Raw genomic sequence first — 17,337 nt, 5'->3', positions numbered from 1 at the left:
TTCATTCATCTATTGATAAACATTAGGTTGTTTCCAACTTCTGGCTGTTATGAATAGTGGAAAAATGAACATTGTTGAGCAAGTGTCATAGGCTGAAGTATTCTTTGGGTATATGTCAAGAGTGCTGTAGCTTGTTCTTGAGGTAGATTATTTCTATCTTTTTGAGGAAGTGCCACACTGATTTGTACTATGGCTGCACAAGTACTTGCAATGTTTGAATGTTTCCCTTACTTCATATCCTCGCCAGTATGTGCTATCACTTGTTTTATTGATCTTAGCCATTCTTATGTGTTTGAAATCTTAAGATAGTTTTGATTTGCATTTCTCTTATGACTAGAAATGTTGAAGATTTCTTCAAGTGTTTCTTAGGCACTTGACTTTCCTCTATTGAGAATTCTGTTTAGATCAGAACCTTATATTTAAATACCTTCAAGAAGTTCTTTTTATTATTTAAATTTTTTAGCAAGTTGGGTTTTTCATGTTTTAATTATAAAACTTTAAATTTATTTAAAACTTTAAATTTTGAAAGGGCTTATATCCAAGATATACAAAGAACTCAAGAAGGTAGACTCCAGAGAGCCAAATAACCCCCTTAAAAATGGGGTACAGAGTTAAACAAAGAATTATCACCTGAGAAATATCAAATGGCTGAGAAGCACCTAGCAAAATGTTCAACATCCTTAGTCATCAGGGAAATGCAAATCAAAACAACCCTGAGATTTCACCTCACACCAATCAGAATGGCTAAGATCAAAAAGTCAGAAGAAAACAGGTGCTGGGGAGGATGTGGAGAAAGAGGAACACTCCTCCACTGCTGGTGGGGTTGCAAGCTGGTACTACCACTCTGGAAATCAGTCTGGCGGTTCCTCAGAAAACTGGGAATGATACTTCCGGAGGACCCCGCTATACCACTCCTGGGCATATACCCAGAGGATTCCCCAGCGTAATAAGGATACATGCTCTACTATGGTCATAGCAGCCCTATTTATAATAGCCAGAAGCTGGAAAGAACACAGATGTCCATCGATGGAGGAACGGATACAGAAAATGTGGTGTGTGTGTGTGTGTGTGTGTGTGTGTGTGTGTGTGTGTACGTGTACAATGGAATACCATTGTAATTCAGCCATTAGAAACAATGAATTCATGAAATTCTTAGATAAATGGATGGAACTGGAGAATATCATCCTTAGTGAGGTAACACAGTCTCAAAAGAACACTCATGGTATGCACTCACAGATAAGCGGATATTAGCCTAGAAGTTTGGAATACCCAAGACACAATTCACATACCAAATGATACCCAAGAAGAAGGAAGGAGTGGCCTCTGGTCCTGGAAAGGCTCAGTGTAGCAGTGTAGGGGATACCAGGACAGGGAGGTGGGAAGGGGTAGATTGGGGAGCGGGGGCAGGGAAGAGGTCTTCTGGGAATTTCGGGGAGAGGGGATCCAGGAAAGGGGAAATCATTTGAAATGTAAATAAAGAATATATTGAATAAAAAAACTTTAAATTAAAACAATATTTAAAAATTTTAAAACTTTAAACTTATTATTTAAATAAATCAAGTTCTGGGAAGAATTGTCTCATAATTTTGATGGACATTGCATTGATTAGTTTTTGATTACTTTTGGTAGGATGGCTATTTTTCCTGTATTGGTCCTAACAATCCATGACTATGGGAGATCTTTTCATCTTCTGATACCCTCTTCAATTTTTTTCTTCAGTATCATGCAAGTCTTTCACTTGCTTAGTTAGGGTACCCCAGGATATTTTATATATGTTAATGCTTTTATAAAAGGTGTTATTTCCCTGATTTCTTTCTCAGTCCATTTGTCATTTATGTATAAGTGGGATCCTGGGCTTTGTGAGTTAAAATTGTATTTAGCTATTTTGCATGCTAAAAGTATTAACTCTAAGAATTCCTTGATGGGATTTTTAGGATCACTTTTGGATACTATCATACTACCTGCAGATAAAGATAGACTTCGTTTCTAATTTGTTCGTCTTTGAAATCCTTCAGTTTTATTGCTCTAAGAATTCAGGTATTGTATTAAATAACTGTGGAGAGAATGAACAACCTTGACTCGTCCTTAATTTTATTGGCATTTCTTTGAATTTCTCTCCATTTAAATTGGTGTTTGTCTTGGGCTTGCCTTACACTGTCTTTATTATGTTGACTTATGTCTTTTGTATCCATAATCCTTCCAGAGTTTTTATCATCAAACTGTGTTAGGTTTTTTTAATGATCTTTCTGCATCTAATGAGATGATCATGTGGCTATTTTGTTTTCAGTTTATGTATATGGCTGATTAATTAACATATATTGAACCATTCCAGCATCTCTGGGATGAAGCCTAGTTGATTATGGTGGATGACCTTTTTGATGTATTATTGGATTGTTTTTAAATAATATTTCGAGAAAATTTCTGCTTATATTCATAAGAGAAACTGGTCTGAAATTCTCTTTCTTTGTTCGGTCCTTATGTACTTTGGGTATCAAGACACTCAGAAAACAATTTGAAAAATGTTCCTTCTGTTTCTGTTTAATAGAATAATTTGAGGAGATTGGCAATAATCTCTTCTGAGAAAATCTGGCAGAATTCTGTGCTAAAACCACAAGGTCTTGGGCTTTTTTGTTGGGAGACTTTTGTTTTGTTTTGTTTTTTTGTTTTGTTTTGTTTTTCGAGACAGGGTTTCTCTGTGTAGCCCTAGTTGTCTTGGAACTCAGTCTGTAGACCACGCTGGCCTCGAACTCAGAAATCCATCTGCCTCTGCCTCTGCCTCTGCCTCTGCCTCTGCCTCTGCCTCTGCCTCTGCCTCTGCTTCTGCCTCTGCCTCTGCCTCTGCCTCTGCCCCTCTGCCCCTCTACCTCCCAAATGCTGGGATTAAAGGCATGTGCTGCCACTGCCTGACTTGTTGGGAGACTTTTAATGACTGCTTATATATCACTAAGTGTTAAAGGTCTATTTCAATTGTTTGTTTGATCTTGATTTAACTTTTGTAAGTGGTGTCTATTGAGAAAATTATCCATTTATTTTAGATTTCCCAGTTTGGTGGAATACAGGTTTTTAAAGTACATCCTTATGATTCTCTGGATTTCCTCAGTCTCAATTGGTATGTCTCCTTTTCATCTCTAATTTTGTAATTTGAGTATTCTTTCTCCACCTTTTAGTTAATTTGGATAAAAGGTTATCAGTATTGGTGATTTTCTCAAGGAACCAACTTATTCATTGTTTCACTAATTCATTGTTTTGTTTGTTTGTCCACTTTCTATCATGTTTATTTTTGTCCTGAATTTGATTATTTCTTGCCATCTTTCCCTTTTGGGTGTGGGTTTTTTCTTCTTTTCTTTCTTTCTCTTCACCTCTCCCCTTTTTTTCTAGAGCTTTCAGGAATGCTGTTAAATAACTAGTATCTCTAATTTCTTCTTATGTTTGCATTTAGTGCTATGAATTTGCCTCTTAGGGCCACCTTCATTGTGTCCTATTAGTTTTGGTTTATATTCATTTTCATTCAATTATAATGAGTCTTTTTTTTCTTGATTCATTTTTCATTCCATTGTGAATTATTTAGTTTTTATAATTTTATTAACCTTTCTGTTGTTTCTGTTGTTGATTCCCAGTTTTAAACAAGGATGGACAGATAGGATATAAGTTGTTAATTTAATTTTCCTGTATGTGTTCAGACTTATTTAATGTCCTTGTATGTGGTCAAGTTTGGATATAGTTTCATAAGCTGCTGTGAAGAAGTACATTTTTTTGTGTTTAGGTGAAATGTTCTGTAAATATCTGTCAGGGTCTATTTAGTTGGTAATGTCAGTCAGCTCCGACATTTCTCTGTTTAATTCTTTTCTGTATGAACTTCTTTTGGTTGAGATTTGGTTATTGAAGTTTACTACCATCATTGTTTGAGTATCAGTATGTGATTTAAGCTATCATATTTTCTTGAGCTGGGGTGCCCTTGTGTTTGGTGTATAGGTTTTAAGAATTCCAGTGTATATATGGTGAATTTTTCTTTTGATGTGTATGTAATGTTCTTCCATTTCTCTTCTGTTTAGTTTTGGTTTGAAATCTATCTTGTTAGATACTAAAATGGCTTCATAAGATTCTTTTTTGTTTTTGTTTGTTTGTTTGTTTGTTTGTTTGTTTAGGTCCATGTACATAGAATCCTTTTTTCCATCCTTTTTCTCTGAGGTGACTATCCTTGATGTTGAGGTGTGATTCTTGGATGCAGAAGAAGGATGGATCCTGTTTTATATTCTATTTGTCTCTGTCTTTTTATTGATTGATTGAGGGATTGAGACTATTTTATGTTTGGAGTTATCAACGAGTGGTGTTTCTTGATTCCTCTTATTTTGTTGTGATATGTGGTTAACATTTGTAGGTTGGAAATTTCATTTTAGTGCCATGTGTTGGTTTTTTTTTTTTTTTTTTTTTTTTTTTGTCATAGATGTCTTTTTTTTTGTGCAATGTGATTGAATGTTTTACTGGTTATAGTATTCAGTTTTGACAATTGTAGTCTCATAGATTCTTTATAACATCTCCCAGGACCCTTCTGTCTCCATTGAAAAATGAGTTTTAGTGTCTCCATTGAAAAATGAGTTTTTCAATAAGTCTGTCTTTATATGTTTGCCTTTTTCCTTTGTATCTTTTAAAATTCTTTCTTCTGTGTGTTTAGTGTTCTATCATTCTGCATCATGGGGACTTTTCTGGTCCAATCTTTTTGGTGTCCCATATGTTTCTTGTACCTTGATGAGCATCTTTTTATGTTGGAGAATTTCTTTTCACATAATTTTGTTTAAAAAAATTTGCCTTTTGACCTGGGTTTCTTCTCCTTTTATTTTTATGATTCTTACTTTTGGTCTTGTCATAATGTAACATTGATCTTTTGGTTGCGTTGTCCCACAATTTTTAGATTTAACAATTTATTTGACCAAGATATTCTTTTTTTGTATCATGTCTTCAGTGTCTGAGATTCTGTCTTCTATTTCTTGTATTCTGTGAATTGGTGAAGCTTGTCTTTGAGGTTCCTATTCAAGTTCCTACAGTTTTCATTTCTTTGTTGATTCTGTTTCCACTTTCATTTGAACTGGTTTATCCATTTCCTTCCACTGTTTTCATAGATTTCTTAGATTTCATAGAGTTTCACTGTTTTCATAGTTTTCTTTAAGGGATTTATTAATTTCCTCTATAAGGACCACTGTCATTCATAAAGGACATGCTAAGATCTTTGTCTCGCGCTTCAGTTATGTTGCAGTACTAAAATCCTCTTGAGAGTTTTTCTCTGGAATCTGGGTTTGGAAAGGTTTTAATTCTATGTGCTGATATCTAATCCTGTCTTTATTAAGTGGGTATTTTCTCTGTTCCTGTTTTCCTCTCTGGTTCATAGGCGAGTGTGATGGTAAAATGACTTTCTGGGTTTTAGGAGCTGACACATGAATGGGAATGGGATGGACTGGGATAAGGCTATGGGGATCTATATGAGGGAGTCTAGTGGGGTTTTGCACCAGAATCTCCTTAGTGTCCTGGGAATGGGGACAGAGTGAGAAGAAGCCACAACAGGTAGTCTGTTATAGAGGTAAGGATAAGACTGCATTGCGTGTAGAGGAGGGGAAGGAGAGGTGAAGAGTTACAGTTAACCTACTTACTTCTCTGGAGTGGCTGGAGTGGCCTGTGGATTCCCAGGAAATGCCTCCTGGAGGTATGAGTGCTAGAAGAAAGCAATGAGTGGTATCAAGGATTTTTGTAGGGGAAATCTGTGTGATCCATTGGAGACAAGGCAGGGGTGCACAAGGGACGCTGCATCAGTTGCTAGGCTACAAAGTTGGGACTAAGACTGGGAGATTGAATTTGAATGAGAGGAACCAGGTAAAGATCTGTACTTAGCCTATCTGCTTCCCTGGCCATAACTGCCATGTATTAGTTACCTTTGAATAATGGAAAGAGATTAGGTATTGAAAATAGAATGTACTGAACCTCTTTTATTCCAAGTTCTAAAGGATAAAATATTCAGCAATTACTTAGTAATACATCTGTAATTATCATTTTTCTACATTAAATACTCTCTTCTTTCATAGCTTGTTTTCATAAAATTTTAGATATATGGTCACCTTCCCTTCAACAAAAGATTTTCTGATAATTCTGGGTGGACAGTAATTATTAATTTCAATGATATATATGAGAGGCATGGAGTCAAAGATGACAATTTTTATTTACTTTGGAAGACAAATCTTGGGAACTAGTTAAGATGGGCAGGAACATTTAATCCTCTGGTTCAGTGAGTATGTGTGTTGGCTTATTTGTTTTATTATTTTATTGCCTTCTTATGCCCTCTACCTCCCTTCCAACTATTTTTCTGCCCTGATCCCTTCCAGTACCCCAATACTAGATAGGAGAGACATAAAATTAAAATGGAAAGGGAACATAGACCTCTGTAGGCTATTAGGGTCTTCAAGTTCCTAGGGGTATATCCCGTCTTCATTGTCAGAATATCCAGATATCCAGCAAAGCAGAAATCCAGGACTAGCAAACAACCTAGGAAGAGTAGTGGGGACTGCAGCACCTTGCCTTCTTCTAAGTGCCTCTGACCAATCACTGGGATTTGGCATCCATACCCTCTCCAAAGTCCCAAGAATTAAACTATCAGCAGCTAGCAAAGATCATGCCCCTTCTAGAACACAAGATAATCATAGTCAGAAACTGTAGACAAACTGAGCAGCCCCGTATCACACACATGGGATTCAAACAAAACATTCACATACCTGGGTTTTTAAACCAAAATGGTCACTATCTATGATCATGGATAGTTATGGCTAGATAAGATTATCAGCTTTGAAATAAAAAGATCCCTGACCTTGCTTATAACGTAATTGAGAAGAGATACAATAAGATTAGTTATTGTTAGGGCTTAGATATAATGATTTCAATAGCACCATTAAGTACTTGCATGGTCTTATCAGTAGGAATTTTAGTCTGTTTTCCAAATATCCAAAACAGTGTCTTTCTTGTCAGTCTTTATGTCTTTTATCTTACATTTCACTGTATACTATTACATTTACATAAAATTTTCAATACTTCACTGTTCTTCAGTGCTAGAAGTCCCACAATTAAATGAATTTTTCTCTGTTGGAGATAAACATTCCTTTGGAAAGCTTTTTATTAAGTTAGAACAGATTTTTAGCAGTTACACATTATATACATCTAATTATTTTTACTTAAGCATGCCATCCTAGTATACTCATTTTAATTAAGATTCCTTTTCAGAATCGTTTTTATTCATTCTTTACCTTAATGCTGGTTTGTATTTTAAGTAGATCTCTCAATTGAACATCATTGTAACATAGATCGACTCTCTCTACCTTTCAGTGAACTAAAATCTTATTGTTGACCATCTCTGGATTATACAGAGTAAAATACCTTTTCTTATTCTAGGTTTAGTTGCGGTGCTTTTTCTAATAATTGGTTTGTTTTGAATGGACTCTGTTCTCCATCCCACTATGTTTATGTAGTAATATGTTTGCAATTTAGGGTTGCATTTATTTTGTGGGCCCACGGAAGATGAAAATAATTCTCCTTCCTGGAGTTTTAATTGGGATTTTACAACCTAACAAGAATTACTTAAGTCTTTCCCATTTGTAATTCTCATCCTACCATAAGATTTTATTTCTATATAATCTTTATATATTTAAAGTATTACCAATGTCTTTGTCCTAAAAATCCAAGTATTCCCATTTCAAATAATATTTTGTGTATCAGACATTACTTTCAGGGAACCTACGCTGAGCACTTCCTCTCTCTGGAAGGCAGCCTAGGGGGTTGAAGTGTGGGGGGATGACCTGGTTTTGTGGGAGTAATAGTTGTTTAATATAATAATGTTTACTGGTTTGAATCTAAGTTATTCTGAGGCCAGAAGAATCCAGAAGCTTCAGGCATCTGGCAATTAACGCTCACTCTTTAGACTGGGTTGGGGAGGGAGTATATTATGTAAAGAGTTTCTTTGATCTTTTTCCATAAGTTCTTCATGGCCTTGAGTCCCAAGGCTGGGAGTTCCATGACTCCTTGCAATCTAGAGAAAGTCATAGAAAGAAACACATTTTGAAAAGCTACTCTAACCTTTATAGCTAAGAGAAAGAAAGGTGGGGTCACTAACTTTCTATTCATCTTAAGAAAAGCCTGGCTCACTATTTGTTCTTGTTCTTATTACACGCACTTATACAGGTTATATAATCACATGCATCTTTTTTCAAAACATCACAAGTTCAAATGTAAATTCAAATCATAAGTTAAATAAGGATTTATAATAGAGATGTTTATGTGTATTCCCATTAAGACTGGTTATCTAAAGAAATTATCTACCACTAGCTCAAAGGTTCATTAAAAGTTACAAACTGTAATTCTTAGTCTAAGTTAACACAGTATGTCAAGAGGCAAATCATCTCTCTAGTCCGCCATTAATATTGAAGTTTTGTCTAGATAATCCCAGTTAGTACTTTAGTCTCCATTCTTGCAACTACAACAAATTGTTCATTCCCAGTTTATGGTCTTTAGCTATCAAATAATGGTTTTACGAAGTTTAAAATGAAGGTTTCCTTACTCATAGATCTATGTTATGTTTGCCTTCCATCCTAGTGCAAATAGCTGTCATGCATGAAGACTTGCAGGGCCTTCACTGCAGCCCTCTCTATAAATTGCTCAATAATTACTAATATAAATTAGGACTTATATAGTATTACCATTAGGAATTAAGCAATCATCTATTTGTCTACATAGCATTGCTACAAAAGAGTTGATCTTTGTTGATCTGCAGATATTCTACCCAATAGGATGGGCTAATGACCAAAGATTATCATATTAATTTAATAATGATAGGAAACTCCTATTAGCTGAAAAATTAATTCTGAAATAGGATTTCTCAAAGCCATGCAATTAAGAATTATCCATTGCATACCATGAAACATGATGTATCATCTTCAGATAGTCACTTGTATGCTTTTAGCCTTTCCTAGATGGCTGTTGATATCAGCTGTGTGCCTGAAGGCCTGTAGCCACTTAGTCATGTTGCTGTTAATGCCTGTTCATCATTCATATTCTTGAGGTCACCACTACATTCTTTGTCTGTGATGTCCAACAGATAGGTCAGACTTGGAGGAAATACTTTGAATAACAAAGTAAAAAAAAAAATTTATATGCTTCCTATATATAATGCTTAGAGAGTGAACATTCCCATTTAACCACGAGAGCAATACAGAAAAGAAAGGAAAGATAAGACCAAAGAAAAACTGAAACCATGTAAGGTATTCTAAAGGTCCATGTCGAGCTAGTTTTGTACATTTCCTAAAGCTTCACTTGGCAAGTTTGACATGTTTGTTTTAGCTTTTTGTTTCTCCAGTGAAGTTTCTTTTTCTTGTGTACAAACATCTTCATGCTTGCAAAGTTGGCCCTTGCAGAATTGTTGCTTAACTTGCCAGGCTTTCTTTGATATTTACATGGAATCTTTATGATCCCATAATTGTGGTGTTTCGCATGCCTACAAAACCAGCTTTACATAAACAGTGTTGCCATTTCCTGAGCCTCCCTGAACCATAGGCATCAGTTTCCAGGTGAACCAAACCAAGTAAATTGACTTCCGCAGAAATAGTTCTTTAGACTTGTCCTAGAGGCTGGAATCCTCAGAGCAATTTCTTATTGATAGGATTCTTCCCTGAAGTGTTTTTGTCACAACTTTTCATTATTCTCTCTAAGCCCTAATGCTGTGGCTGAATGCTGGGACCCTCTGAGGCACTTATTGGCCTGGTCTTGGCACTGGATTTCTTGTTGACACTGGTACCATCATCATCTTTGGCAAGACCTTTTTTTGCTATCCCTTTTTGGCCACGTTGCAAGTTTTCCCAATATTTTCTTTTCTACTTATTTTTGGAATCTTAATTTTCACTATATACTTTCCTAAATCATCCAACAAGTTTTTGCCTTTCTACTTGAATGCTGTGATGCCTTGAAATTTTCTCAAACACATACTCTACTCCATTACATTTTAAGTTTCACCTGTCATACAGTCTTAGGTCATGGCAAAATGCAGCAAAGTTCTTCCATAGTCAAATCATAATCACCTATAATTCATCCCCAATAGATTCTGCATCTCTGTTGTAAACTTTATCAACATACTCTTTCATGGTCACCTTTCTAACAGCATCTTCCTGTGCCAAAATTGCCTGTTAAATGCTATTTATGATATTCTAAAGCTGTCTATTCTGCCCTATGATAATTTTATAAACTATTTTCTTAGCATTCCCATGTAATTGGGAATACCGTATTAGCAGAGTCTTGGCATTAATTGAATGTGTTGCTCACCTTTCCAATTCAGTAGCAAAATACTGCAGACAATCAGATTGTAAGGTTAAGGCTTATTTGGAATTTCCATTTTATAGGTTCCAGTTCATGATAAATTAGTTCTGTAGGGTTGCACCGCTGGTAGCACATTATGAGAGAAATATGAAGCAGTACCTAAAATCTTAGACCACAAGGCAATGGAGCAAAAGAAAATAGACCTCACAATTGACAACCTTCTAATGACTTCTAGGCACTAGTTGCTGAAGATTTGAACATCTCCAGTGTTGCCACTCCTTGTGTTGACATGCAGTGTCTCATCTGTAATATGTTTATTCTGCCTATCTTTTCTTTACAAGAATGTAAAATTCTTTGGTGCAGTTTTAACCTTTTATTTGTTTGTATCTAGTATACACAACATTGCTCACTGTGTCTTTTGTCCATAGATAAACAAGGAAACACCACTTAAGCATTTCTTGAACTGATTAATTTAATAAAAACAGTTTTTAAGTTATCAATCTGTTGCTTTCTAGTAAGTTTCATAATTGCTGGAAAATGAATTTCAAGAAAACATGATGTATTAGTATCATTTCATAATGACATGAAATGATATGAATGTGAAAATGGTGTTAATTTCAAATTAACTTTTTAATAATATGCCTATTCTTAGGCAAAAGGACAAGAACTGATCAACTTTTTTCTTAAAATAAACTTAACAATACATCTTTTTGTTTCTGAATAATACTCTGGAGGAATGTTTATTATTCCTTTACAACACTTAAATTTAGAAGGTGAATGAATCTTCTCTTTGACATTAAGGGGGTATTTGAAAGCATATGTTATATTTTAAAGGCTGAATTCTACTAGTAACAGTAGCAAAACTAAAGTAATTATGTTTAAGATCAGTCAGTTCCGTGAGCTCAATAAATATTTAGACCCATGTTGTATCATATAAAATTGGAAGACAGTGGACAGTCCTGGCTTAGATTTAATTGATTGTATGGGTAGAGACTTTACCATAAAGAACATACACTGCTATCCTATGCCTGATAATGCTTGGAAAGAATGTATCAGTCATTTTGTAGTTATTGTTTGCTTTAATATTTGAATAATTTATTGTTTATCTGGTCTAAGAAGGTCATTATGTAATAACAGATTTTGGATCAGAGTTCAAGTCATTTTGCTTTAGATGGATAGATGTTTGTGATCTCAAACAAGCAGATAAACTGGTGCCATCCTACATTTGGTGAGCGTGAATAACCTAATACCTCTTACCCTTAGATACTCTCTCATATAGATTACTTTGAAAGTACTTTATTTCCTGTCACAGTATAGTCAAATATGCACTGATTTGCATATAACTGTAAAACTCCTAGCTTTTAGTTTGAAATATAGGACTAGTCAAAATATTTTATCTAAACTTTTATTAAGTGAGTTTATAAATAAATGATTATTAAATTTGTTTTCAGAATATTTTTAAGGGCTACAACAATCACTGTAGCCCTTGTAGCTGGCTTAAATGTAGAAAGCCAGCACCTGTAGCTGTCTTAAATGTAGAAAGACTTTTCAAGTTTTTCCAAATGAGTATATGCTTGAGTAGGTAAATACATAATTGTGTATATGTATAGAGATGTATTTCAAGGGAAATTGCAAAATTCTTTAAAGTCATTTTTGTTTTTGGTTCTCTGTTATGCTTGAAAGTACTTTTTCTAAATTTTGAAGTTGTACTACTCTTAGGTGAGCAGTTGAGGCAGAAGCCTTTTTTTGTGTTAAGCCCATGTGGTAGTTGTAAATATTTTAGGGACTTTAACTCACCTAATTAAAGGTATAAAAGAAGCATTTGTAACACAGATATAGTGGTAGAAACAGATTAAACCTAATTAATTTGTGATATAGGCAAGGCATTGGTGTTAATTCTGCCTTTTGTGCTGGTAGATTAGATACAAGTTCTTACATTTTTATTTCATTATTTTATATATCACAGTTTGCTAGTATATATGTCTGCGTGCCTTATATTCACAGAGGTCAGAAGGAGACTGGAGTTGTAGGCAGCTGGGAGCTCTCGTATAGATGGCAGCAATCCGACCTGGGGCTCTAGGCATGTGGGCAGTGTCCTTGGTGCTCAGTGTCCACAATAGCACTGAGCTGTCTGTGGAGGACAGCACCAAACTAAAACTAAAACCGAGAATGACATCAAAGAATTTCACATTTTCCCCTGACAGATCTGTTTAAGCTCCTTGCATAAGAATTTTAAGTGGAGAAAGTTATTTTGTAACTGAGATTAGTCTATTTCTGTTAGATATCATTTTTATCATTTTAAATTTTGCCTGGATTATTGAACAGGTTTTTTCTTCTTCTCTTACTTTATCTTTTGATCTTCTACCTAAAAAAAATTGTTTCATTAGTGAATATTGTAATTGTCCTTTATTTTATAGCAATGAAGCTAATGACTGCTCTGGTGAATGTTGCCTTAAACCTCAGTATTCATCAGGATAATACACAAAGGCAATATGAAGCTGAGAGAAATAAAATGATTGGGAAGAGAGCCAATGAGAGGCTGGAGTTACTACTTCAGAAACGTAAAGAAGTAAGTTTTGTGGTAATTTGATCCTTAATAGTTTTTAAGTGCTTAATAAACATAATACTTTACTGTTTTTTTTGTAAAATGGACGCTTTTAAAGTTGGCTATGGTTACCCTGTGGTATATGAGACCTGAGGTGTGTGGATGGGACAATAGAAAATAAGTTCAGGCTGTATATTCATAAGATTTAGCTTCAAATCATTTTTGTTTTGATGTTTTAAATAAAATTGTAATAATCACCAATGAGTAAGGGAGCCATGTGCAAATGTACTTTAGAAAAAGAATATCATAGTGTTAGGCAAGTCAGACATTTGATGTTACAGGCTCAAAAGTACACTAAATAAAATCTCATTTGGGAGACAATAAAATTAAATTTCTATAAGAAGAGAGCCTCAGTATATTTTTTCTTTGATGTATAAAACAAACCTCTATGATTGATGTCACGCTCCTCTTTTCTCAGTTACAAGAGAATCCAGTCCAGGAGGTTACATGTAATAAGCAATCAACTGCTCTTTGAGAGCTTTTAGCTCTTTGTGACAATCTGATTTTTGTAAATGTGATAAAAATGTTTTTCTTTTACTTGGATATTTTAATTTTTACATTCATTTATTTTCATTTTATGGTTAAAGGTGTTGTCTGAACAGAATATTTATACACCACATATGTGCAGTGTTCAAAGAGACTACAAGGCATTGAATTCCCAAATTCTTGACTAGCAAATTAATGTGTACTATCATGCAGGTGCAGGGACTTGAACCCAGGATCTCTGTAAGAATACCCATTGCTCTTAAACACTGAGCCATTTCTTTAGCCCAAATTTTCTTTTATAGAAAACTGTTTTTTCATTTATTAGAAAGAAAATTTGTGGTTTGTATTATCAAATCTTTTTTTTATAACACTGTATTTTTTATTTGATATATTCTTTATTTACATTTCAATTGATTTCCCCTTTTCTGGCTCCCCACTCCCCAAAAGTCCTATAAGCCCTCTTCCCTCCTCCTGTTCCCCCATTCGCCTCTTTCCACTTCCCTGCTCTAGTATTCCCTTATACTGCTGCACTGAGTCTTTCCAGAACCAGGGGCCACTCCTCTGTTCTTCTTGGACCTCATTTAATATGTAGATTGTGTCTTGGGTATTCCAAGTTTCTAGGCTAATATCCACTTATTAGTGAGTGCATACCATGATTGATCTTTTGAGACTGGGTTACCTTCCTTAGTATGATGTTCTCCAGCTCCATCCATTTGTCTAAGAATTTCATTAATTCATTGTTTCTAATGGCTGAATAGTACTCCATTGTTTAAATATAACACATTTTTTGCATCCATTCCTCCGTTGAGGAACACCTGGGTTCTTTCCAGCTTCTGGCTACTACAAATAGGCTGCTATGAGCATAGTGGAGCATGTGTCCTTATTGCATGCCAGGGAATCCTCTGGGTATATGCCAGTCCTCCGGAAGTGTCATGCCCAGATTTCTGAGAACAGAATACAAGAATACAAGAGATAGAAGAAAGAATCTCAGGTGCCAAAGATACCATAGAAACCATGGACTCAACAGTCAAAGAAAATGCAAAATGCAAAAAGCTTGTAACCCAAATAATTACATGAAAATTCTCTTTTTCCACTGGATGGTTTTAGCTTCTTTGTCAAAGATCAATTGATCATAGGTGTGTGGTTTCATTTCTGGGTCTTCAACTCTATTCCATTGATCTACTTGCCTGTCACTGTATCAATACCATGCCGTTTTCATCAAACAAAATACACATGGGAAGAGATACAGACACAACGTGTGGAGTAGAGACTGAAGGAAAGGCCAGTTAGAGACTACCCTACCTGGGGATGCATCTCAAATACAGTTAACAAACCCAGAAACTATTATGGATGCCAACAAGTACTTGCTGACAGGAGACTGATATAGTTGTCTCCTGAAAGGCTTTGCCAGTGCCTGATGAAGAGCAGGATCAGTGAGCACAGAGTCCCTAATTCAGGAGCTAGACAAAGGACCCAAGGAGCTGAAGGGTTTGCAGCCCCATAGTAGGAAAAACAATATGAACCAACCAATACCCCCAGAACTCCCAGGGACTAAACTACCAACCAGAAAGTACACCCATGGCTCCAGCTACATATATAGCAGAGGACGGCCTTTTTAGATATCAATGAGAGGAGAGAACTTTGGTCCTGTGAAGGTTCGATGCCCCAGTGTAGGGAAATGTCAAATCAGGAAAGTGTGAGTGGGTGGGTTGGTGAGCAGGTAGAGGGAGGATTGGACATGGAGTTTTCAGAGGGGAAAGGAAAGGGTATAACATTTGAAATGTAAATAAGGAAAATATCTAATAAAAAGAAAAAAGTTACATTTTCATAGAATCGTGTATATATACATAATGAGATTTAACAAACAATAGAAAGCAAAAACTCATAATGAAATTATTTTATGGCCCAAAGCATCTTAAACCCTTTTTAGTCATGATCCCACGCTACCTTAGAAGTTTTTATAGTACTTGGTTTTATAGATATATAAAATAGATGTACAAATTAAATACTTCATGTTGCTTAAAAAGCCATACAGAAACTCATTTTTAAATAATTGTTTTGTTTGCATTTAAATTCTTTATATATTTTTAATATTATCTTTTGTTTGATATATTCTTTATTTACATTTCAAGTGATTTTTCCCTTTCCTAGATCCCCGCTCCCCGAAAGTTCCATAAGCCCTTTCCCTCCCCCTGTTCCCCAATCCACCCCTTCCCACTTCCCTGTCCTGGTATTCCCCTACACTGCTATACCATGAGTGTTCTTTTGAAACTGGATTACCTTACTTAGGATGATGTTCTCCAGTTCCATCCATTTGTCTAAGAATTTCATGAATTCGTTGTTTCTAATGGCTGAATAGTACTCCATTGTCAGCCATTAAAGGCTAGGCTCACAGCCATAAAATATAAGTTCTTTATATTAACGATGAATTCAGATTTGTGTTGACAGATTTGTGTACTAACGAAAAATGTACACTTACTTATTTTTACCTAACAAACTACTTCTGGCTTCTATGTGCATGGCTTACTTAGTTGGATGGTGCTTGTTGTTCACATCACCCACACATAAAGTTGGCTTAGCAGCACTGTGCTACCATCCTAGCACCAAGGAGCTAGGGACAGACAGGATGATCCCTGGCGAATGTTGCTTATGCAGTTTGGCTAAATCTGTGACTTCATGTTCAGTTAGAGACCATGTCTGAGGAATAATACTGTTGAGACATGATTAAGGAATACAGTATAACAAGGAATCCTGGCAGAGGCAGGCGGATTTCTGAGTTCGAGGCCAGCCTGGTCTACAGAGAAACCATGTCTTGGGGAAAAAAAAAAAAAAGATTTTAGATTATGATTTGATACTGCAGACCATAAAGGTATCTTCCATGTTTTTTAGAGTCATCATTATGTTGATCATGTAATTGTTAGTACTCGAATGCAGCTATATATAAGTACCTAGTACAAAACCATTGTATGTTTAGAACCATTTCAAAACTATAGGAAATTCTTCATGCCAAAATTCATGGGAAAAGTGTTTGTTTGGATCATTTTTTCAAGACAGTATTTCTCTATGTAGCCCTGGTTTTCCTAGAACCGAATATGTAGTTCAGACTGGCCTCAAACTCAAGAGATCTGCCTTCTTCTGCCTCCCAAGTGCTGGGATTAAAGATGTGTGTGTCCCACTATATATATGTATTAAACTTTTTTTTTTTTTTAAGAACCTAGCCTGAAGGTCAAATCAATTTTTAAATTAAATATCTTTTTTTCTTTTTTTAAAATTATTTTCTATATTCTTTGTTTAAATTCCAAATGATTTCTCCTTTATCGGTTCCCCCCTCCCCATAAGTCCCATAAGCCCTCTTCCCTCCACCCATTCCCGAATTACCTCCTCCCATTTCTTTTAAATTAAATTAAATTAAATTAAATTAAATATCTTAATGTGTAATTTAAAGATAGAGTATTTTGATACATATTGAAAATTGACACTAGGAAACTATTAAAAGTGTTTGTTTTTTATAATTATGCCATTATTGTGTATAAGAAACATCAGTCATTATATGTACAATAAAAACACTGCCAAGATGTTTGAGGCAGGATTCATTGGTATTATGTAGCATGTTGTCTTAGGGTTTCTTTTGTTGTGAGGAGACACCATGACCCTGGCTATACTTATAAAAGAAAACATTTAATTGGCTCTGGCTTACAGATACACAGGTTTAGTCTATCATCATCTTGGTACAAAACATGGCAGCATGATGTGCAGTGTGGTGCTGGAGAGGGTGCTGAGAATTCTACATCTAGATTGGCTGGCAACAAAAATAGAGTGACCTTCAGCCTGACTTGAGCTATTTGAACCCAAAGCCTACACTCAGTGACAGGATAACTCCAGCAAGGCAGCACCTATTCCATCAAGGTCAA

At 35.4% G+C, this 17,337-nt stretch overlaps 1 protein-coding gene across 4 annotated transcripts in view; it reads left to right on the top strand.

The window, feature by feature from the left end:
- The window catches only part of Stag1 (stromal antigen 1), a 757,688-nt gene that overhangs the window by 580,203 nt on the left and 160,148 nt on the right, over positions 1 to 17,337 (top strand). For 3 of the 4 annotated variants that reach the window (XM_052187535.1, XM_052187534.1, XM_052187536.1), the window contains one exon: positions 12,753 to 12,904. The exons of the other annotated variant lie outside the window; for it this stretch is intronic. In XM_052187535.1, coding sequence (XP_052043495.1) covers positions 12,753 to 12,904 — 152 coding nt within the window. The remainder of the gene's footprint in view (positions 1 to 12,752; positions 12,905 to 17,337) is intronic. 4 annotated transcript variants of the gene reach the window in all.

This window comes from Apodemus sylvaticus, chromosome 7 (genome assembly GCF_947179515.1).
Source record: "Apodemus sylvaticus chromosome 7, mApoSyl1.1, whole genome shotgun sequence".
Lineage (NCBI taxonomy): Eukaryota > Metazoa > Chordata > Mammalia > Rodentia > Muridae > Apodemus > Apodemus sylvaticus.
The sequence above is the reverse complement of the archived record's forward strand: the minus strand, read 5'-3'. Positions and strand labels throughout refer to the sequence as shown.